Genomic DNA, 24408 nt, shown 5'->3' on the forward strand with positions numbered 1-24408 from the left:
TGCAAATATTTTCTCCCAGTCTGTGGTTTGTCTTCTTGAGAAGCACTAAATTTTAATTAGGTGAATTTGTTAATCTTTTCTTTCTATTATACATTTTTGAAGAAATTCTTCCATAATCAAGATTAAAACTATATTCTGTTACATTTTCTTGTAAAGGCATTTATAATTTGCTTTTCACACGTAAATCTTTAATTAAGGTAATCAAGTTGTTTATGATGGGAGGTAGGGATCCAATTTCCTTTTTCCCTGAGGATACTCAACTGTCCCAACACCATTCACTGACCAGTGCATCCTTAGCCTAGTGAAGTGCAATGCGACCTCTGTTATATATTTAGTTTCTACATATGCATGGGCCTGTTATGGAGAGCTTATTACTGCAATTATATAACTTAATTAAATGTTTGGCATACAGACAAAATAGGAATTTAAAAATATCAAGTAGTTTCTATATAAACTGAATTAAATGCTTTAGAAAGACTTGACAAAACTTATTAACTAAAACAATTGGTTTCAAATTAGGTAGATGACAAACCATAAACGATTTAAGAAAAAAATTGGAAAAAACAAAAAAGCACACTCAGATTCTATCAAGTGTTCAAATCCAGGCTGCCAAAGCAGAACACACAGAACTTTAACCACTTGGTCAGGGGGCCAAGCCCTGCAGTATTTTTAATTTAGCCTTATTCATAGTTCCATTTTTGAACTTAAGGACCATGTCAAGTTTTTAATTATGGCTAAATAAATTATGTTTTAAAATTGTGATAAAACATACATAACATAAAATTTACCATCTTAACCATTTTTAAGTGTATAGTTCAGTATTAAGAACACTCACATTATTTTGCAACCAATCTCTAGAACTCTTTTCATCTTACAAAACTGAAATCCTGGATTTAATTAAACAACTCCCCAGTCCTCCTCCCCACAGCCCCTGGCAACCTCCCTTCTACTTTCTTTCTCTGAGAATTTGACTACTCCATGTAACTCATATAAGTGAAATTGTACACTATTAGTCTTTTTGTGTCTGCCTTATTTCACTTAGCTGTCCTCAAGGTTCATCCATGTTGTAACGTGTCAGAATTTCCTTCCTTTTTGAGGCTGAATAATACTGCACTGCATGTATGTATACACCACATTTCAACCATCCATTCATCTGGCAAGGGACAACTGGGCTGCTGCGACCTTTGGGCTACTGTGAATAATGCTGCTATGAACATGGGTGTACAAATATCTTTCTGAGACCTCGATTTGAATTCTTTTGTAATTCCAGAGTGGAATTGCTGGATCATAGGTAACTCTATTTTAAATTTTTTGAGGAAATCTCCATACTATTTTCCATAGCAGCTACACCAATTTACATTTCCAACAACAGTATAGAAGGGTTCCAATTTCTCCACATCTTCACCAACACCTGTTGTTTTCTAGTTTTTTGACAGTATCCATCCTAATGGGTGTGAAGTCATAGCGTTATTTCTTTTTAAATTTTACATATTGTTAAATTCTTAAAGATTATTCTCTGGAGAAAAAGAACTTTAATAACCAAGTAATATTGCATTCTAATCTATAAATAATATACAGTTTCCTCTATTAGACTTTTGAATTGTCTCTAACTTTTTATTATTGTAACTAGTGCTGTAGTGATTACCCTTGGATATAAATCTTTGTTTAGATCTCTGATTTCTTCATAAGAGAGTCCTAAAAGTGGAATTACTGGTGAGAGTATATGAATTTTATAAGACACACATATTGCCCAACTGCTTTCTAGGAAGTTTATATCAACTAATATTAAGATCCCTCATCAGCATTAAACATTTTTTCTCATATTTATTAACTACTTTAACTTCTTTTGTGAATTATATATTCACAATTTTTTGGTATTGAGAATTTTGAGTAATTTGAAAACTACTAAAAAGTTTCATATAGGGGCTGGCCCTGTGGCCAAGTGGTTAAAGTTCTGTGCACTCTGCTTCAGTGGCCTGGGTTTGCAGGTTCGGATCCCGTGCACAGACCTACACACAACTCGTCAAGCCATGCTATGGAGGCATCCCACACACAAAATAGAGGAAGACTGGCACAGATGTTAGCTCAGAGCTAAGCTTCTTCAAGCAAAAAAAAACGAGGAAGATCGGCAACAGATGTTAGCTCAGGGTGAATCTTCCTCACCAAAAAAAAAAAAAAATACTACAAATGGACCACATATTTGTCTCAGAATTTTCTAGCAGCCAACTTTTAAAGAATCAATTATAGAATCACACTGTTCATAAGATTAAAAAACAAACCAAATGTTCAAGAGAAGCATCAACAAGACAAATTCCTCTTGAGGACACCTATCTAATTATTTTGGGAGACCTTTGGGAAATCTTCTATTTCATGCCTGAGATCACCTAGTACTGCTATGCAATGATTTTTCTCCAGACTGGATGCATTAATAGACTATGAGAACTACGCCAGGTATGTCAAGATGTGTGCTGTGAATAAGAAGCAACTTACACTTCAATAGTAAGTAAATGGATTAATTAATAAAGTATTTAAAGGTTCTTGTTGAAAAGCTTTCTTTTTTAACTATTCCTAAAGATTCTTTGTCAAATATCCCTCTGTGTTTTAAAAATAAAGCTTATTTCTCTTCTGTTTCTAATAAAAGATTAGGCAGAAGCTTATTGTTCAGTATCTCAAGGTTAAAGAAGTCTGTGATAGATGTCAACATTTCTTCCCTGAAAAAAACATTAAAAAGCTCTCCTTCCTCTATCTTATCTGGAACACCACTCTCCACTGCTATACACATTTTGCATTTTTTCTGGTGTTTTGTTTTTGTTTTTGGTGAGGAAGATTGGCACTGAGATAACATCTGTACCAACCTTCTTCAATTTTCTATGTGGGACGCTGCCACAGCATGCCTTGACAAGAGGTGTGTAGGTCCGTGCCCAGGATCCAAACCCACGAATCCCAGGCTGTTGAAGCACAGCACACAAACTTAACCACTACGCCACCAGGCCAGCCCCTCCTATACATATTTTGGCAGACAAGAAAAAACAAATCAAAACCGAAAGTCATGTCTGCGAGACTGGTTATCGGCTCCTCTGTTGTACATGCCCACAGTCAAATGAGCAGTTCCTTTCCTGGACTCAGAGTGTAGACACAAGCTTATGTGTCTGCATGCATGTACAGACAGACAGAAGATAAACACTAAACTGTTAACAGTTCCACGTTCTCTAAAGCATGCATTCTCAACAGGAACAATATTGCTCCTCATGGAATGAAAACTGGCTCTTTGTGGGAGGAGAGAGAGCACGAAAAACATCTTAGACCCTCCAAAGCATCATAGTAAATAAACAGATAAATAGTACATATGTAGTATTAAAATTTCACGGGTGGAGGTGATTAGGAGAAAGTGCCTAGAAAGGCTCCTTAGGATATAATCATGAAAAAAAAGTTGAGAAACACTGCTCTAAGGCGAAGTTTTCCAACTGGTGTGCAGAAATTAAAGGTACGGGTTACAGGTGTGCTGAGTATTGATCCTCTTGGCCTTTGAGGATGCCAGTCAGGGCCTGCAGACAGGGTAGGAATAAGGATTAGAAGCCCTACAGCATTTGTCCCTGGTTTGGAGTATTCTCCATTTATTCTAGTGTGCCTCCAAATATCATTTGTGTGGGTGCCAATATGTGAAAAACAGTGGAAGCAATGAATTTCTACCACAAATATGTATTACTTTTACAATAAGAAATGATTTTTAAGAGAAAACGTTTTTGGTTTTTTTGAATATTATTTTCTTTCCTTTTTTTTTTGTTTGAGGAAGATTAGCCCTGAGCTAACATCTGCTGCCAATCCTCCTCTTCTTGCTGAGAAAGACTGGCCCTAAGCTAACATCTGTGCCCATCTTCCTCCACTTTACATGTGGGATGTCTACCATAGCATGTCTTGCCAAGCGGTGCCATGTCTGCACCCAGGATCCTGCAAACCCCAGGCCACGGAAGCGGAACGCGCACACCCAACCACTGCGCCACCCGGCCGGCCCCTGATTATTATTTTCAATCTCTCTACTTAGGTCTAGCATAACAGGAAGTCAAAAATCCAAAGTTCTATTCAGACTATGCCCTAGAATTGTCAACTATCTAGCTGGGGACTCTTTTAAGAGAATCCACCCTGCCCACAAGCCTATTAAGGGACAATGGTCATTTTTTGGTATCATGTCATTTAACACTGGGAACTAAACTAGAAACATTATGACTCAAGAAGTGAGAAAGACATCAGGAGTAGTCATGATGGCCATTTATAAGCCAAGCATAAGAGAGTAAGAAACATGTACACGAGCAGATAGGAAGCATAGAGAGAACAGAATGGATGCACAGAGAAGACATGAGGGAGATTAGGAGAGCCACGAAAGCCAAATGTGGTTCCAGTCCAATGCCCCTAGTGCCCAACAATACTGATTTCGTTCTTTGGTCTTTATTTTTTTAAGTCAACTTGAGTAGATCTGTGTTCTTTCTACTCTAATATATATCTGTGCTCTTGCGCCCTATAATATAATTCAAGTCTAAAATATTTTATGTATTATCTGGCAGGAGAAGCTGGCTTAAGTTTAAAAAAACATAATACTAGCATGCCTAGGTTGGAACAACATTACTTCTTGGAACGTTCCTTCTAACTATCTCTGTAAAGTAAAGCAAGGTAATAATGAAGTGACTTGTTTTATGAAATTATTTCAAATTAGTTAAAAATACAAATATCTTAAAAAATAACTTTAGAGTGGTTGGTCTGTAGAATTCATCTTTCTAAAAATAATTAAATACAGGACTGGCCATTTATAAAAAAAAAACTACAGAAAAAAAACTCAGTAGAAACTTCGTGCTTCCAACCCTTCCAACTATAGAGAAGAAGCCTGAAGCAATGCTTCTCTGGTGAGAAATAATACAGCACAGCACATGAAAAGAGTTCTGGAGAAGGATGGTGGTGACGGCAGCACAATATTATGAATGTATTTAATACAATTAAACTGGACACTTAAAAACGGTAAAGACGGTAAATTTTATGTTAATTTTATAATAAAAAAACTGGAAAAAAAATAATATAGCACACCACTGCTTAACCTACCAGACTATTTTATGCATCCTGCAAAGCAATTTTGGCTACTAGCAAAAATATGCGTGTACATTCCTCCTCTATCCCCCGCCAGATACCTTGAATGTCTTGTCCTAAAACTTCCACATAGTTCTGATCTTTTAAGACTTCCTGGTCATCTTCCTCCAAATCATATTCTGGCTTCTTTATTATTTTTTTTGCATTGACCAAAAGCTGAGCTCGCTCCTTTTTTAATTTAGCTCCTATAAGAACATCCAAAGAATTAGAACATGACAGGCATAAATTCTCTCTAAACATTACATTTAAATAAGTAAACAAACTGTATTACTTATACTGTCATTACTTAAAAGCTGGAAAAAAATTTAGCGTTTTCTCTTTGATTAAAGTAAAGACCACTCTTCCACAGTTTATATAATTTAGTTAAAAAAAAAAAAAAACCCTGAAACTATTATATTTTTGGGGGTCAAAATAACTACATATTTTAATTAAAGTGGGTACTTATCACTTACCACTATGACTGAGTATTTCATATTAGATGAAGCTTTATTATTTTCAATAAAGTTTGAATGCAGTGAACTAAAAATTAAATTTTTATTTACAATCTTACCAGATGAAATACTGTGTGCTATATTTTCAAAATAGAAGATTAAAATACTGTAAAAAGTGACTTAATTCATAACCGATACATAAGCATCTCTCAAATCGTACAGTCACGCAGTACCTCCTTCTCTGTCGAGAATGTGGTTAAGAACATCATCGTCTCCTACAAACTGAACCTCCAGCATCTTGTCTTCCTTTAACTCGGGTTTACTCATCACTGCCAACCTAAAGAAAAGCAATACAGCACTCAAAAGTGATGAAAATTTCACATCAACAGCCAAATAAATTAAACATTCAGTAATGAATACACGTATTTGTATAACAATTTTAAAAGTCTTTTAAGTATGAAATATATATTATGCATTACAGTAGTCCCTCCTTATCCACCATTTTGCTTTCTACGGTTTCAGTCACCTGAGGTCAACTGTGGCCCCAAAATATTATTAAATGGAAAATTCCAGAAATAAACAACTCATAAGTTTTAAACTGCACACCATTCTGAACAGTGTCATGAAATCTCACGCCCCCCCACTCATTCTGCCCAGGACGTGAATCATTCCTCTGTCCAGCCTATTGCTCGTTAGTCACTTAGCAGCCCTCTTGGTTATCAGATCGACTGTCATGGTACGGCAGTGCTTGTGTTCAAGTAACCTTTATTTCACTTAATAACAGCCCCAAGGTGTAACAGTAGTTTTGCTGGCAATTTGGATATGCCAAGAGAAGTTATTACTGTTAATCCGTTACTATGCCTAATTTATAAATTAAACTTCATCATGGGTATGTATGTATGGAAAAAACAGCACATATAGGTTTGGGTACTATCTTCGGTTTCAGACATCCACTGGGGGTCTTGGAATGTATCCCCTGTGGATAAGGGGGGACTCTGTATTGTATTAATGTTATGTTTTTGATAATAGGTAACAATTATTTATCTGAAAAATGGAAGAGGTGTCTGAGAGTTGGAAAAAGCCAAACCCAATCAAGCCAACTAAAACATAATAACAGGAAAACAATTCTGTCTGTAAAGAGGCTCTAACCAATCTACAGAATAACAGCCATACCAGGAAGCGGTGGTTAATACAGGAGAGTCTAGAAAAGGGGCAGCCAAACACAGAATAACGGCTCGGTGGATTTTAGTATCTGCCCACTGGAAACACACAGTCCACTGGGGGACGTCTACATACTTCCATGATGGATCACGTCTGAATCAAAGATTCTCAAGCACCTCCCTTTACTATTACTGCCCGCTCACCAAACAACTTTACGATTAGGAATATGGCTTTCTGGGTTTCTTGGTAACTAAACAGTAAGCATGAATCTTTCCCATATCTTACAGACAGTTCTTCACTGAACAAACTTCAGAGTTAGGCAAGCAAAACTTGATCAACTCTGGGTACTCTGACAAAATTTAGTTTCAAACTTATAATACTAACTGCCTGAAACTAATTAATGATGATTCCAACTAGCTGCCAGCTACTCAGTTTACCTGAAAAATGAAGTTTTTTCTCCTCTCTCTCTCTTATAAACCCTATTTTTGACTTTCTCCTTACAAGAGGAACTACTGACTGTGCCCCTCATGAGTCAGTTATTTGCATGCAGATAACTTACTAAACGTTGCCAAGTTTTCTCTTGTAACTAGCACACTGAAATGACTCGTCTCAGTGTTCATTTACCTTTAAAGGTACTACATATTCTGCAGCTGGAAAATTCAGGTACAGTCACCTGCAATTGGAAAAAGAACTCAGTCAGGGTCAGCTAATAGGAAAACGAAAGCACCAAAGAAGTTCATGAGTTTAAGCAAACAAGATAAATGGATAAATGCAGTTCTTACAAAGTCAGAGTTATCATGATGGCGCAGCAAAGCCCTACAAACTGAGAAGATCTGGAATGGGGGGGGAGCAGATAGGCGGAGGGAGGAGGCCAAAATGTGAGCACTTACTTTGTGCTAGACATTTAGAATATTCTGTATGTATTCTCCTTTAATTCTCACAACAACTCTATTAGGTTTATGCTTTGTTCTAAGGATAATACTTCATCTATAATTTATCTGACCATTGCCAGGAGAATGTACCCTTTTGGGCCATCTTTCTAGTGATGAACTGCTTCTTATTATAAGAAATTTGAGTGTATTAGAGAAGAAGTTTAATGCATCTACAAGACATTTGTATAAAATAAAAAAACTTACAATTTCTTTGTATGTGTATAAAATAGTTTTTTGAGGGGCTGTTTGCCAGGCATTGTATTAGGCATTTTTATGTATACCAGATCATTAAATCCTCAGGTTTTTTTTTTTTTTAACATTTTACTTTTCCTTTTTCTCCCCAAAGCCCCCCGAAACATAGTTGTGTATTTTTAGTTGCGGGTCCTTCTAGTTGTGGCATGTGGGACGCTGCTTCAGCATGGCTTGATGAGAGGTGCCATGTCCGTGCCCAGGATCTGAACCAGTGAAACCCTGGGCCGCCGAAGTGGAGCGCGTGAACTTAACCACTTGGCTACAGGGCCGGCCCCTAAATCCTCAGGTTCTTTGAGGTAGTTAAAATACATATAATTCCCTCAATTTACAGATGAGTAAACAGAGGTTAAATATTAAATTACTGACCTAAATTTACACAGGTAGAAAATGTGGTAGGGCTGAAATCCACGTTTGACTGATTCTGATGTCCCTGATCATTCTATTACACCACACACTTCTCCTGCCATTACATACAAATCTGTTTTCCTAAATGTTTGTTTTACCTCTGGAAACTACTCATAATATGTTTACTCAGTTTCCCACACGGCAGTTCAAATATCCAAGACTTCCACAGCTCCTCTAGGTTTCCACTTCACTAAGTTCAACATCAAGCATACTTTTGAGAGCATGGCCAGATTCAGCATAATCTACATTATTTTAAATTATATACTGCTGTGTTCCACAAAGAATCTGAAGCAGTGACAATAAGCAAATGCAATAAAACAAATGATAAACTATAAATACTGATAGGGAGTCTGGATCAGGGAAAATATTTTAAAAAAAGAAGAAAATGAAATCATACAAAGAATTTGGGCTCTGAGCCTCCTGGCAACCAAAGTGAAAAAGGAATAAAGGTCAGTTACATAATTCTCATCAGCAAAAGTCTAGTAGATCCTTCGGGGGAAAAAATATTTTCAAAGAAAGTTTAAAAACAAATACTTTTCACACCTCAATATTGTCCTGGGCAATTTCCCTATGGTATTTTACAGAAGACTTGCCTGGAGGGAGACAGTCTTACTCACTCTTGTTTGTAGCCAAGTGCATTTATACACAATTTCCTTTTCTAGATTTTCAGACATCTTATCATATAGTACAGAACCACCAAACTGAAGTCTTTTCTGCAAAGACCTTGAAAGGAACCTTTCCTTCCTTCTTCTCTAACAATTTCTTTAAAAAACCTACCCAACAAACACAGAACAAAACGCAAACAGTTAGTGACCATTTACTCCTTAAGGCACTGTCTTGGGCGCTTACTTTTAAGTGGACTCCCTTTAAGAAGCGAACAAGGCAATACAGCAGCACCAAATGGGTCTGAAGAGCATCACACTCTCCTTTGAAAGCAAATAAAGGATTTGCTGCAATTTTTAAAAATACAATCCTTTAAAAAAGAAGGTGGCCCAGATTAGTGGTCAAGCACCAATTTTAATACCAGATAAATGGGGGTTCTGATCTTAACTCCACACGTATAACTGTGTGACTTTGGACAAAGCTGTGACGACTACATGAGATCATGTGCTTGGCACGTGAAAATGCTAATGAAATGTTCCCTATTACGGGTATTTTTACTTTAAACTTCAACTTAACCATGCAGATCTCTTGCCCATCTCTATATTCCATCTAACGTCTCACAGAAGCGCGCAACAAACGATGAATGAATGACGGCCATTTAACACGCAGTGCCTATAATACACAAAGGTGTAGGGCCCTGCTGGGTTTTTTTCAGATGGCAATTTAACTAAGGAAGACGTAACTGTTCTATTAGGATTTCAGTTGTAAAACAAAAAGGAACGCATCAACATCCTTTTAATGTAAGAAGTTCTACCAAAAGAGCCTGGTTTGTCAACATTTTACGATCAAGCAACTGGCCCAGGGTGACCGCTCAGATGGCAGGATTCCTTTGGCGCCTCCAGGCTGGGACGACAACATTGCCGGGTCCTCGCTCGGGGTGGTTCTGGGACGAGACCACGGGACCTGCTCCTCTCCCGGGACGCTGTCCTTACGGACTTTGACGGTTCTCTCTTTCCAAGCACAAGGCTCTAACGCCGGGAACCAGGTATGTTGGCAACAGGCGTCCCGAGTACAGAAAGTCTATCACTGCTGGACAGACCGAAGGACGGTCCTGCAGAGGGAGCCCCTCATCCCCACAAGTGGTCACGGGCTTCGGCCTGGGCCTCGCGCCGCTGACCGGTGGGCTGCGCTCCGGAGCCGGGGTCAGCAGGGGGAGGGCCGCGAGATGGGCACAGCGCCCCTGCCCGCAGGCCGCGGGGCAGGCCGGGCCGGGTGCACCTGGACTCACCTCGCACGCCCGAGCGGTGCAGGAGAGGGAGGCGGGCGGCCCGGTGGCCCCGCCACACACGCCAGGTGTCCGTCCGGGGGCCCCCGGCCGCCTCGCTGAATGGCCGCCGCAGGGAAGGCGGCTTCGGCCCCGGCGGGAAAGCCAAATTCTAGACAGCGGCGCAGGAGCAGGGTCGCAGGGTCGCAGGGTCACAAGGTCGAGCAGGGCAGCCCCGAGGCGGCGGGGGATGGGAGGCCTGCCTGCTGCACACCGAATCTCCCGCCCTGCCCAGTGGGCGGAGCCCCAGGACACCAATGGGAAGCGGAGTCGCCTGAGAGCGACGGCCCTGCCGGCCTATCAGCGCCGGCCCGGCGGCCCCGCCCCCCCAAAAAACTCGAGGAAAATGAATCCGTAAGGGCTGGGTTCCGGCCCTTTCCTTTCCTCTTTCCGTTTCCGGTGACGGGAGAAGGAAGTGTTGATTAGACCTGAGGAAATATGCAGAGGTGTAGCGATCTGAGCGGTGTCTCTCTGTTGAGGCAATCTTAAAAAGTGTGCATTGGTTTCTCTAGATACCTTCTGTTGAGGAAAAAGATAATGGGAATGAATTCTTGGTCTTTTAAAAACTTTACCTCATTTGGGGCGAAAGGTAGGATCCTGTGCATCTCAAGGGCTTGGGGAAGGGAGGAGGGGAGAAGTCTTCTGTAAAGAAGAGAATTAGAGCCGACCATTGAATATGGAGATGGCATCAGGCTGCTAATAGGATGAAGAGACTGGGAAAGTAGAATTAACAGAGGTAGGGAGAGAGAATGTGGAAGAAAATGAATGAACCTGCCTGGATCTAGTGTTACCCGCTAACAGAATACTGTTTCATTTGGATTCATTCATTCTGATGAATACATGAAAAGCCATAGGCTATATTGGAGTATGTGAGGAAGCCATTTGGTTTAAAACTAATTCGGCCTCATGTGGCCTGTTGAACATGCATGGTCCATCTGCTTTAAACATTTACTATGTCCCAAAGACAAGAATGATGCCCTTAAAGATGGGGGTGTTGCCTCCCCCATATCAGCATTTCTTTAAGAGTAAGCATCTCTAGGGCCAGCCCCGTGGCTGAGTGGTTAAGTTTGCGTGCTCTGCTTTGGTGGCCCAGTGTTTTGCCAGTTTGAATCCTGGGCACAGACATGGCACCGCTCATCAGGCCACGTTGAGGCGGTGACCCACATACCACAACTGGAAGGACCCACAACTGAAAATACACAACTATGTACCACAGGGCTTTGGGGAGTAAAAGGAAAAAAACAAAAACAAAACAAAAAGAATAAGCATCTCTTCCCAGAAACTAAGGATTAATTACTGACCTGCTTTAACTCACCCTCGTGACCTGTTGACCACTGACTTGCTGTGCTCACCTTGTGACCATTGACCTGCTGTGTTGGCAAAGCATCTCATGACAGCAGTAAAAGAGCCGTTTGTGTCGTATGTGATGTATGCTCTTTGTTCCAAGAGGTATATAACCACTCTGTGCACCCCACCTCTGCAGAGAGCTGCTTTCCTCGGTGGGAAAGTCCTCCTGGGCTAAAGTCCTCAAACTGGCTCATAATAAATTCACCCCAATTTTGATTTATAGATTTATTATGGGTTATTTGTGTCAACAATTCAAAACAAAACTACAGAATGCCCAGATAATAAGGATAGACTATTGAGTGAGCCAAACACCATCTCTGCCCCCACGGTAGATACTAGAGGGGAAGATAACAGACAATATTGAGAAAAATGCTACCATATGGAAGTCCAGTGTTTATTGGACCATGTGGCAGGAGTATCTAATTAAAGGACAAAAGGAGTCAGGAACAATTTTCTTGGAGGAAGAGATACTTAAAGGGCAACCTGAGGACTGAGTAGATTGAAGCCAGGCACAGAGGAGGGGTAAAATTTTCCAGGTAGAAGGCCCAAATCAATATAATAGGTACATAAAGTGCTGAGAGGCAAGTGCAAAGTTGGGTCTGTTGTCATGAAGGGCTAGTGTGACTCTTAGGGCACTAGTCAGATTTGTACTGAAAGATCACTTGGATAAAGGAGGTAAGAGGTAGAGCAGAGGGAAGGAAGAGATGGAGTCACAGCATTTTGGAAGCTGTTTAGGAAATCCAATTGAGCAACTGAAATGATAGTGCCCTGGATGCCTCAATATTCCATTCTGGTTAGCAGGGTTTAAGAAAACAAAAAAGAAAGATAATTTTCTCTACATTGGAAATAAAAAAAGAACTTGTGTGTGTGTGGGGGGGGGTATGTAGAGAGAATAAGAGGAAAGAACATAGCCAACAGTTAACAATGAAGTGCTTGAAGAGTTCTCAAAAATTTGAAGATCTAGGAATATCGAATAGATACTCAACTAATATGTTCTTTATGTTTCTATGATGTAAACCCTCTTCCATTTCCCTCTAAAATCTTCAATAAAGTCTTATACAGACTCAGAGGCCTTGGTGTGAGTGGTGGGTTTTGATTTTGTTTTTGTGGTATATGTGTGCAAAGTAGAGGGAAGGAGTTGTGTTTCCCTTTTAAATTGACAGGATGGATGAGAACAGCGATACCATTCAGCATGGAGATCTGGAATTTAGGGGTGGCAGGAAATTGAAGCTAGAGATAACCATAACATGGCAACTCCCCCATGTATTCACAGAAATGTGGGGCAGAGCATTAGACTTTTCCATAGGGAAACAGAGGACCAAGTTCATTTTGTATGCATCTTACAGGGGTAGAGACACCAGCAGCTGATAGGGTTACAGTTTGAAATTGAGGGCCTGGCTTTAAAATTCTCTAACATAATCTGATTAAACATGGTGAATTGAACACTCTCTTGAAATGCCACTAAAACAACAGTATCAAAAAGAATTTTTTAAGTATAAACCTACAATTAAAAGAACAGGAAAGGAGGTGAGATAAGTAAACAAAATTTTGGAAGATGTGCAGTGATTTAGGCAAAGCAGAGTAAGCTGAAACCCAGGCCTACAAAGGAGAATGCCGACAAGAAGCCTGTTCCTGTCACAGAACTCCAGGTCGTCTACAGGACCCTCTGAAGTCAGACGAGTAGCACGGGGCTGAGAACTGGAGGACTGGTTACAGTCTGAAAGAAGGAACAATGAGCTCCCAGATCTCCTGTCTTACTTAGTGGAAGACCAGGAGTTTACGTGAACCAGAGGCTCTAGACAACACAGCAGACTAAGAATGAGAAGTCACACTGAAATTGGAGGGGTGGTGCAATTGGGCAGATTATGTGGGAGACTGAGAACCTTCTCCTGTTTGGCTCCTAGAATACTGCCAACTAGTCATATATCCCCTGATTGTTAAATGTAAACACTTCCTCTCCAGGCAGACTAATCAGAAGACAGTTAGGAAGCCTCAACTGAAAAAGCCAGTTCACCTGTGGATCCACAGTCAAACCTACTAACTGATAAGCTCTGCCCCTGCAAGCAGAGTTTCCAATCTATTTTAGCATCACCAAACTTTTAAATAAAGCCTCAAGTCTGAGAGAGACAAAACAAATAGACCAGGAGCAAAAAGACTATATAGAACCCAGAAGAAAATTTATTCCAAACTGTAATTTAAAAAATCTCGGAGATAAAGATTCTATATCTACAAAACAAGGAATATAAAAAGAAATGTCATCAAATTTAAAGGAAAAATAATTTTTAAAGTTTTAATTAATTTTTAAACTGTAGATTGCAAGATCAAAATATCAGCTGTGTATTTTTCTTCACCAGTGATCTCATCTGTCTGCACAACAAAGAAAATCAGGATATTTTATATATTTCTTCCTCAGGGAGATGACTGAGTTAAAAAATGTGAAATCATTTTTTCAAGTTTAATTGCTTTTATATTCAAACAAGGTTTTTTTACCCAAACCATATTTTATATGATCAAATTCAAGAATATCAGTTTATATATTGCAAATAGAAATATAATCTAGGGGCTGGCCCCATGGCCAAGTGGTTAAGTTCGTATGCTCCTCTTCAGCGGCCGGGGGTTTTGCCAGTTTGGATCCTGGGCATGGACCTAGCATGGCTTATGAAGCCATGCTGAGGTGGCGTCCCACATAGCAGAGCCAGAAGGACCTACAACTAGAATATACAACTATATACTGGGGGGTTGGAGGGGGTTGCTTTGGGAAGAAGTAGGAGAAGAAAACAAAGATTGGCAACAGATGTTAGCTCAGGTGCCAATCTTTAAAAAAAAGAAATGTAATCTAAATAGCTGCATAGATGTCAGTAAGAAATCTAGATTAAACAATCAGGACCAGGTAGGTCTTATGGACAAGAGATATTTGCATTGGTTGCTGAATTTGGGAAACTGAATTAACTTCTGTCTTTACTGCCAGTGTCAGGAAAAGCTTTATGTAGATGCTATTGCTGCTTTCAAAATCCATTTTATCTCTGAGTCTTTTTCTTTAAACACTTCAGTTTATTTAATTAACGTTGAGCACGTACCTGTAGCAGGGACATAGTGCCTGCATGTCCCTTACCCTTAAGGAACTTAGATTCTATTTGGGTACAAAGAATCAGATAATTTCAATACAATAAGTCATTGTTAAGTGCAAAGAGAGAATCTACTGAGAACTACTAGGACAACTACCACTTTGCTCAGCCTGATGGGTGGGCATGTAAAGGGGCCAGGTAGCAGAGGAAAAGCCAATCCAACTTAAAATGGTAGAGAATGGAGGTGGGGAAGGGCTTTCAGGAAGAGAGTATGGTAATACAAACTGGGTGTGGTAGTACAAAGCAGCTTGATGTTACTTAAACCTCAAGTGAAAGCAAGAATGATAGGAGATGGGGTGGGAGAAATAAGTCTCAGGGTAAGGAACATAGAATTTATCCTCTATGATGGAACCACTGACTAATTGTAACCAGAGGACTGAGAGATGTTTAAGGACGATAAATGTGAGAGGAACAAAGGATCTAGTTAGGAGGCTATGGAAGCAGTGTGGATATGAAGATGAAGACATGAGTTTGAGCTGCAGTAGTAAAAGTGGAAAGGATGGATATGCAAAAAAAAAAAAAAAAAGGCAAAGTCAGCAGGATTTGGAGACTGGATACAGAGGTAAGGGAGAGGGAAGATATAATTCCCAGGTTTCTGGCTTGGTTGCCTGGGTATCAGTCCCAAGAGAGCAGTGAAAGAGAGATTGCAGAGAGGGAAAGGGTAGGAGAAAAACTGAGTTTAGCTTGGGGCATCTTGACTTTGAAGTGCCTGAGAGATATCCAATTACCCTGCAAACAGTTGGACATGAGTTTGAAATTCATTTAAGAGGTCAAGGCCTACAGATAGAGAATGAGGGGTAATCACCATAGAGATTAAAGCCAAAGGGGGGAAAATGAGAATTGCCCAGGAATGTTGAGTAAAATAATAAATGAAGTGAGATACCTCATCTTCAGAGACAGGCAGCAAGGAGATGAGAGGATAGTTGCAGATATAGTTGTTCTTCAAAGTGGTAGGGGAGAACAGGAAATTAAGAATGTTATAGTGTGATGGCCTCCATTTTATGGAAGAAGTAACAGTTGAGGCTGCTGAGAAAGTGGTCCTTAGAGTGATGAAGCTTTGGAACAGAAACTGAAGGGAATGATAAACAGGGCAGGCCAAGAAGTACAAGGACATCCAAGTGTTGAGGGCTTAAGGTTGGGACCAGTGAAGTTGTATTGATGCCTATAGTGTCCAGTGGCCTGGGCATGGGAATAGAGAAGGCAGATTGCAGCATTGATATGAGTGAGTCTATTTTTAAAAATATTTATGGAATGGATTAATATCTCTTTCTTATAGTGTCAGTTACTATTTTATATATTTCTCTAGGAAAAGTTGTTATTGAGTCAGTGGTTCTAAAAGAAGGAAAGCCTAGGTATGAATGCCAGAGACTGTTAGAGGATTAAAGAGAGTTTCCAATGCTGATTGCATGAGAGAATTACCTGGGGTTCCTTTAAAACTACTAATGCCAGATCCCAACCCCAGAGAGTCTGAATGTGACCTGGTCATCAGAATTAAAAAAAAAATTTCCCAGATGATTTTAATGTGCAGTTAGGGTTAGAACCACTGAGCTAGGGAGAATGGAAAACTCACAATAAAAATATCTGTCAGATATGAAATGACCTAGACACTATGCATTAAATACACACTTGATAAGGATATAGTAGGTCTAGAATGTCAGAGGCAGATGCCTCAGCAAATAATTTCCACCCAGAAATTTTTTTAAGGTATCAATTTGATTTCAATCATGCTCAGAAGAGAAAAAGTGATTCCTTCTATCTGTGCATCTAGGAATTAAAGAGAATGTGGTAGCCAGAACCTACTTTATCTCCAGGGTTTTCTTGTACCCGGGCCGATGAGGCTCTCTCATAAAGCACACACAAATTAGTAATGAAAAGTTTGGCAGAATACACTTTAAAAAATGTACACATAGTAATTCAAATTCTGGGAAACTAGCTTTAGAATATAATTTTCAATACAGAAAGAGTTTACAGGGTGCATAAAGCCATTATTTATAACAGTTGTTAAATTAAATGTCTACAGATTTTTATTTATTTTTTATTTTTGAGGAAGATGAGCACTGAGCTAACTTTTGCCAATCCTTCTCTTTTCGCTGAGGAAGCCTGGCCCTGAGCTCACATCCGTGCCCATCTTCCTCCACTTTATATGTGGGACGCCTACCACAGCATGGTGTGCCAAGCGGCGCCATGTCGGCACCTGGGATCCGAACCAGCGGACCCCAAGCTGCCAAAGCGGAACGTGTGCACTTAACTGCTGCACCACTGGGCCGGCCCCTATAGATTTCTTAAAATCCTGTGATTATTTTACTTTGAGGAAATGGGGAAAGCCTATGGTTTGGGGAATTCCCTACTGAATACTAGAGATAATAAAAATACTTTTGAATGTAAGTGTTTTTAGTTAACTTATACAATGATTCAGAACTTAAGTTTATACTGGTCAGCATGACCTGGCCATAAAAAATATTTTCATTCCTAATGTGTATTAGACATTGTTCCCTAAGATAAAGTGCAAAAAGTGATTGGCCCTTAAAGTGAGTTTTAGAAGTCAGTTCCACCCCTTTCTGATGTAACATCTTGAACAAAACTAGGGCCGTTACTATGGATTATATCCATCTTATTTCAATTACGACCCAGGGCCAGATTTAGACCTTTAGGGGCTCTAAACACCAAAGATTTTATTTCTACTCTCTCTCCTGTAGTTTAAAATAACATTGAATCACAAAATAATTGCAAGTAAGTCCAAGAAAATTCTCATTTCCTCCCAAGCCACCTGGCAGCTTTTTTCCGGGGAGAAGGAACAATAATTAAGTTTTATATTTTGAGAGGCTCCTCTGCTTTATTATGGTCTAAACCAGCATTTCTCAACCGAGGCTCCTCATAGGAACCACAGAAAAACTATTTTCTCATTTCTCCTGAGGACGGTACATAATTAAGGATAGTGCACAACTAGAAGAGTTGTACATGCGTAGGACAGAAATTATAACTATGGATGCCTAGGATATTAGAGTTTGATTCTTTCATGGATTTAGTTTGTCTATTAGTAACAGCTCAACTGAGATCCAGCCTCCCTTGCCGTCCCATCCCCCAGGCGCACTGGCCTTGTGGGGAGCGGGAAAGCGCACTAATAGCTGAGAACAACCAACACTGTTTGAAGCAGTATCTCACGATGGTTAAGTGCACAAGTTCATGAGCCTGAATGTCTGGGTTCAGTCCTAGCTCTCCCACTTAGTACTTCTCTGACCTTGGACAGATGAACTTTCTTTTTCTTATAAAAGGAGAATAATAGTACTTATTGGCACTGTTGTATTGAGTATTGAATTACTGCATTTTCTTTAAAGTGTTTTGAAAGGTGCCTAGTACATCCTAGCATCCAATAAAAGTTAGTTGTTATTGTTTAATTCATGTGGGAAGAATCTTCGGACCATAAAATACTGTGACCTGAACCAGAGTTGTATGTGTGTGGAGGGACAGTACCTCCACTATCTTATTAATATTCACTATTTTATTACATTACCTTAAAGTGACTTTTCCCTGTGTACTTTCTCTGTATTTTCATTTATTATTATTTATTTATTTTGTGTGTGTGAGGAAGATTGGCCCTGAGCTAAAATCTGTTGCCAATTTTCCTCTTTTTGCTTGAGGAAGATTGTCGCTGAGCTAAAATCTGTGCGAATCTTGCTCTATTTTTAAAAAACTTTTATTTAGTTTATGATAGTTTACAACCTTCTGAAATTTTAGTTGTACATTATTGTTTGTCAGTCGTGTTGTAGGTGCACCACTTCACCCTTTGTGCCCACCCCTACGCCCCCTTCCCCCTGGTAGCCACTAATCTGTTCTCTTTGTCTACATGTTTAATTTCCACATGTGAGTGGAGTCATAAAGAGATAGTCTTTCTCTATCTGGCTTATTTCACTTAACATAGTTCCCTCAAGATCCATCCATGTTGTTGTGAATGGGACAATTTTATTCTTTTTTATGGCTGAGTAGTCTTCCATTGTGTATATATACCACATCTGCTTTGTCCAGTCATCAGTTGATGGGCACTTAGGTTGCTTCCACGTCTTGGCTATTGTAAATAATGCTGCAGTGAACATAGGGGTGCATGGGACTTTTGGAATTGCTAACTTCAAGTTCTTCAGATAGATAACCAGTAGTGGGATGGCTAGGTCATATGGTATTTCTATTTTTAATTTTATGAGAAATCTCCATACTGTTTTCCATAGTGGCTGCACCAGTTTGCATTCTCACCAGCTGTGTATGAGGGTTCCTTTTTCTCCACAACCTTTCCAACATTTGTTACTTTTTGTTTTGGTTATTTTTGCCATTCTAATGGGTATAAGGTGATATCTTAGCATAGTTTTGATTTCCATTTCCCTGATGATCAGTGATGATGAACATCTTTTCATGTGCCCATTGGCCATCTGTATATCTTCTTTGGAGAAATGTCTGTTCATGTCTCCTGCCCATTTTCTGATCGTGTTGTTTGATTTTTTGTTGTTGAGTTGTGTGAGTTCTTTATATATTATGGAGATTAACCCTTTGTCAGATATATGACTTGCAAATATTGTTTCCCAATTAGTGGGTTGTTTTTCTGTTTCAATCCTGTTTTCCCTTGCCGTGAAGCAGCTCTTTAGTTTGATGAAGTCCCATTTGTTTATTCTATTGTTTCCCTTGTCTGAGAAGACATGGTGTCCAAAAAGATCCTTTTAATACTAATGTCAAAAAGTGTACTGCCTATATTCTCTTCTAGAAGCCTTATGGTTTCAGGTGTCAGCTTTTGGTCTTTGATCCATTTGCAGTTTATTTTAGTGAATGGTGAAAAAGAACGGTCAATTTTCATTCTTTTAGATGTGGCTGTCCAGTTTTCCCAGCACCATTTGTTGAAAAGACTTTCTGTTCTCCATTGTATGCCCTCAGCTCCTTTGTCGAAGATTAGCTGTCCATAGATGTGTGGTTTTATTTCTGGGCTTTCAATTCTGTTCCATTGATCTGTGCACCTGTTTTTGTACCAGTACCATGCTGTTTTGATTACTGTAGCTTTGTAGTATGTTTTGAAGTCAGGGATTGTGATGCCTCCAGCTGTGTTCTTTTTTCTCAGGATTGCTTTAGCAATTTGGGCTCTTTTGTTGCCCCATATGAATTTTAGGATTCTTTGTTCTATTTCTGTAAAGAATATCATTGGGATTCTGATTGGGATTGCATTGAATCTGTAGATTGCTTTAGGTAGTATGGACATTTTAGCTATGTTTATTCTTCCAGTCCATGTGCATGGAATGTCTTTCCATCTCTCTAAGTCGTCTTCAATTTCTTTCAGGAAAGTCTTGTAGTTTTCATTGTATAGGTCTTTCACTTCCTTAGTTAAATTCACCCCAAGGTATTTTATTCTTTTTGTTGCGATTGTGAATGATATTGTGTCCTTGAGTTCTTTTTCTGTTAGTTCATTATTAGAGTATAGAAATGCTACTGATTTATGTAAGTTGATTTTATACCCTGCAACTTTGCTGTAGTTGTTGATTATTTCTAAAAGTTTTCCAGTGGGTTCTTTGGGGTTTTCTATATATAAGATCATGTCGTCTGCAAACAGCGAGAGTTTCTCTTTTTCATTCCCTATTTGGATTCCTTTTATTCCTTTCTCTTGACTAATTGCTCTGGCCAAAACCTCCAGTACTATGTTAAATAAGACTGGTGATAGAGGGCATCCTTGTCTCGTTCCTGTTCTCAGGGGGATGGCGCTCAGTTTTGCCCATTGAGTATGATGTTGGGTGTGGGTTTGTCATATATGGCCTTTATTATATTGAGATAATTTCCTTCTATCCCCATTTTGTTCAGAGCTTTTATCATAAATGGCTGTTGGATCTTGTCAAATGCTTTCTCTGCATCTATTGAGATGATCGTGTGGCTTTTATTCCTCAATTTTTGGATGTGGTCTCTCATGTTGATTGATTTGCGGATGTTGAACCATCCCTGTGTCTCTGGTATGAATCCCACTTGATCGTGATGTATGATCCTTCTGATGTATTGCTGAATTTGGGTTGCCAAAATTTTGTTGAGAATTTTTGCATCTATGTTCACCAGCGATATTGGCCTGTAGTTCTCCTTTTACATGCTGTACTTGTCAGGCTTTGGTATCAGGTTGATGTTGGCCTCGTAGAATGTGTTAGGAAGTCTTCCATCCTCCCTAATTTTTTGGAATAGCTTGAGAAGGATAGGTATTAAATATTCTCTGAAAGTTTGGTAGAATTCCCCAGGAAAGCCTTCTGGTCCTGGAGTTTTATTCTTTCGGATGCTTTTGATTGCTGTTTCAATCTCTTTCCTTGAGATTGGTCTCTTCAGATTGTCTGCTTCTTCTTGATTTAGCTTTGGGAGAGTGTAAGAGTCTAAGAATTTATCCATTTCCTCTAGGTTACATTTTGTTGGCATATAGTTTTTCATAGTATTCTCTTATAATCCATTGTATTTCTGTGGAGTCTGTTGTTATTTCTCCTTTTTCATTTCTGATTTTGTTTATCTGAGCTCTCTTTTTCTTTGTAAATCTGGCTAGGGGGTTGTCAATTTTACTTATCTTCTCAAAGAACCAGTTCTGTGTTTCATTGATCCTTTCTACTGCCTTTTTTGTTTCAATAGCATTTATTTCTGCTCTGATTTTTATTATTTTTCTCCTTCTGCTGACTGTGGGCTTTGTTTGTTCTTCTTTCTCTGATTGAGTTAGGTGTAATTTGAGATCGCTTATTTGGGATTTTTCTTGTTTGTTAAGGTGTGCCTGTATTGCGATGAATTTCCCTCTTAATACAGCTTTTGCTGTATCCCTTATAAGTTGGGTTGGCATGTTATCGTCTTCATTTGTCTCTAGATATTTTTTGATTTCTTCAATGGTCCATTGCTTGTTCAATAGCACATTGTTTAGTTTCCACATCTTTGTCCCTTTCTCAGCTTTTTTCTTTTAATTAATTTCTAGCTTTATAGGATCATGATTGGAGAAGATGCTTGTTTTTATTTCAATTTTTAAAAATTTATAGAGGCTTGCCTTGTTTCCCAACATATGGTATATCCTTCAGAATGTTCCGTGCGCACTTGAGAAAAATGTGTATTCTCCTGTTTTTGGATGGCGTGTTCTTTATATGTCTATTAAGTCCAACTGTTTCAGCTTTTTATTTAATTCCACTGTTTCCTTGTTGATTTTCTGTCTGGATGATCTGTCCAATGATGTGAGTGGGGTGTTGAGGTCCCCTACTATTATTGTGTTACTTTTGATATCTTCTTTTAGGTTTGTTAATGGTTGCTTTATGAACTTTGATGCTCCTGTGTTGGGTGCATAGATATTTATAAGCGTTATTTCTTCATGATGGAGTGTCCCTTTGATCACTATATACTGCCCCTCTTTGTCTCTCTTTACCTGCCTTATCTTGAAGTCTACTTTGTCTGATATAAGCATTGCGACACCTGCTTTCTTTTGTTTCCCGTTAGCTTGGAGTATCATCTTCCACCCCTTCACTCTGAGTCTGTATTTGTTATTGGAGCTGAGTTGTGCTTCCTGGAGGCAACAAATTGTTGGATCTTGTTCTTTAATCCATCTTGCCACTCTGTGTGTTTTTATTGGAGAGTTCAATCCATTTACATTGAGGGTGATTATTGATGTATGAAGGCTTAATGCTGTCATTCTGTCACTCGTTTTCTGGTTTTCCCGCTTTTCCTGTTTCTTGTCCTGTGTTTTGGTCTACCCATTGACTTCTGCCGTTTCTTATGCTGTGTTTCTTAGTTTTTTCCTTATTTATTTTTTGTCTCTCTTCTGCTTTTTAGTTTAGTGGCTACCCTGAAGTTTGTATTCAGAATCTCGTGCATAACATAGTCCATTTTCTGATGGCCTCTTGTTTCCTTAGTCTAAACTGATTCAGTCCCTTTCCTCCTCCCCTCCTAAGTTATTATTTTCATATCTTAGTCCAAGTTGTGTTGTCAGTTTGTAGTTAAAGTGACAAGATTGTCTTTGTTTTTGGTGTTGTCCTTCCCTTTATCCTAATGCTATAGTTGAATATTTGCTATCCTATTGTGATTCTATTTGTCTCCTTACTCTGTGTTTTGTGACCTCTTTCTCCTTTTTTTTCTTTTTTCAGGTGTGAGGGCCTTCTTGAGGATTTCTTGTGGGGGTGGGGGTCTCGTGGCTACGAAGTCCCTTAGCTTTTGTTAGTCTGGGAAAGATTTAATTTCTCCCTCATATCTGAAGGATATTTTTGCTGGATAGAGTATTCTTGGCTGAAGATTTTTATGTTTTAAAATTTTGAGGGGCCGGGTCCGTGGCCGAGTGGTTAAGTTCGCATGCTCTGCTGCGGCGGCCCAGGGTTTGGATCCTGGGCGTGGACATGGCACCGCTCGTCAGGCCACGTTGAGGCGGTGTCCCACATCCCACAACTAGAAGGACATGCAACTAAGATATTCAAGTGTGTACGGGGGGGTTTGGGGAGATAAAGCAGAAAAAAAAAAAAAGAATGGCAACGGTTGTTAGCCCAGGTGCCAATCTTTAAAAAAAAAATTTTTTTTTGAATATGTTGTCCCAGTCTCTCCTAGCTTATAAGGTTTCTGCAGAGAAATCCACTGAAAGTCTGACGGGGTTCCTTTGTAGGTTATTTTCTTCTACCTTACTGCCTTGAGTATTCTTTCTTTGTCATTCATTTTTGCCATTTTTACTACTATATGCCTTGCAGTAGATCTTTTTACATTGACAAATCTAGGAGATCTGAAAGCTTCCTCCACACACATTTCTCTCTGATTCCCTAGATTTGGAAAGTTTTCTGATATTATTTCTTTGAGCATGCTTTCTGCTCCATTCTCCTTCTTTTCACCTTCTTGGATACCTATAATTCTTATGTTGCATTTCCTCATTGCGTCAGCTATTTCTTGGAGATTATCTTCATTTCTTTTTAGTCTTGGTTCTCTCTCCTCGTCTGTCTGGAGCCATTCAACATGTCTATCTTCAATTATGCTGATTCGCTCCTCTATGGTGTCCACAGAAACATTCAGAGAATCCATATTTTGTTTTCTCTCTTCCATTGTTTTTCATCTCTAGTATTTCTGATTGATTCTTCTTTATAGTTTCAATCTCTTTCGTGAAGTAGCTCCAGAACTTGTTGAATTGTTTCTGTATATTTTCTTTTACCTCATGAGTTTTTTGACGATAGCTATTGTGAATTCATTGTCGTTTAGTTTACTTATTTCTGAGTCTTCAGGACATAATTCTGGCTATTTATTGTTTTCCCTCTGGTCTGGGGACTTAATGAATTGCTGGATGCTGGAAGTATGATTTTTTCCCCATTGTGATATTATTCGGTTGCAGTTACAGCCTATTGCCACTAGATGTGGGTCAAGAGCCACATATTCTGAGCCCCCCGCCTTCAGCTGAGATGGCATGGCACAGCATGGGTTGGTGGGGAGGGGGAGCTTTCTCTTCTGTGCGGACCTGAGTTTTTCCGATCAGCTCTTGCTATCTGGTCTTCTGGGGTATTGGCTTGATGAGGTCACCCCACACGAAAGCTTTCACCCCATTAGAGGGCTTCCTTCTGGGCTGCAAGGGCACTAGGGAGTCCTGGGTGATCCTGCAGATGCGCGACACCTCCCCCCCCCCACTCCTTCCCTCACAGAGCCTCCCACAGCAGTGATCCCAGTCTTTAGGGGAGGGAATGAAGTTCTCTCTTACCCTGTTCCAGCCC

At 39.5% G+C, this 24408-nt stretch overlaps 1 protein-coding gene across 2 annotated transcripts in view; it reads right to left on the minus strand.

The window, feature by feature from the left end:
* The window catches only part of ORC2 (origin recognition complex subunit 2), a 55007-nt gene extending 44526 nt beyond the window's left edge, over positions 1-10481 (minus strand). The window contains exons 1-4 of one of the 2 annotated variants that reach the window (XM_070508360.1): positions 10206-10481; positions 7350-7398; positions 5798-5901; positions 5175-5318 (exon numbers count right to left, since the gene is read on the minus strand). In XM_070508360.1, the coding sequence (XP_070364461.1) occupies positions 5175-5318; positions 5798-5891 (238 nt within the window). In that variant the 5' untranslated portion in view covers positions 5892-5901; positions 7350-7398; positions 10206-10481. The remainder of the gene's footprint in view (positions 1-5174; positions 5319-5797; positions 5902-7349; positions 7399-10205) is intronic. The other variant, XM_070508361.1, reaches the window with a different exon arrangement.
* Positions 10482-24408: the final 13927 nt, after the last annotated feature.

This window comes from Equus asinus, chromosome 4 (assembly GCF_041296235.1).
Source record: "Equus asinus isolate D_3611 breed Donkey chromosome 4, EquAss-T2T_v2, whole genome shotgun sequence".
NCBI lineage: Eukaryota > Metazoa > Chordata > Mammalia > Perissodactyla > Equidae > Equus > Equus asinus.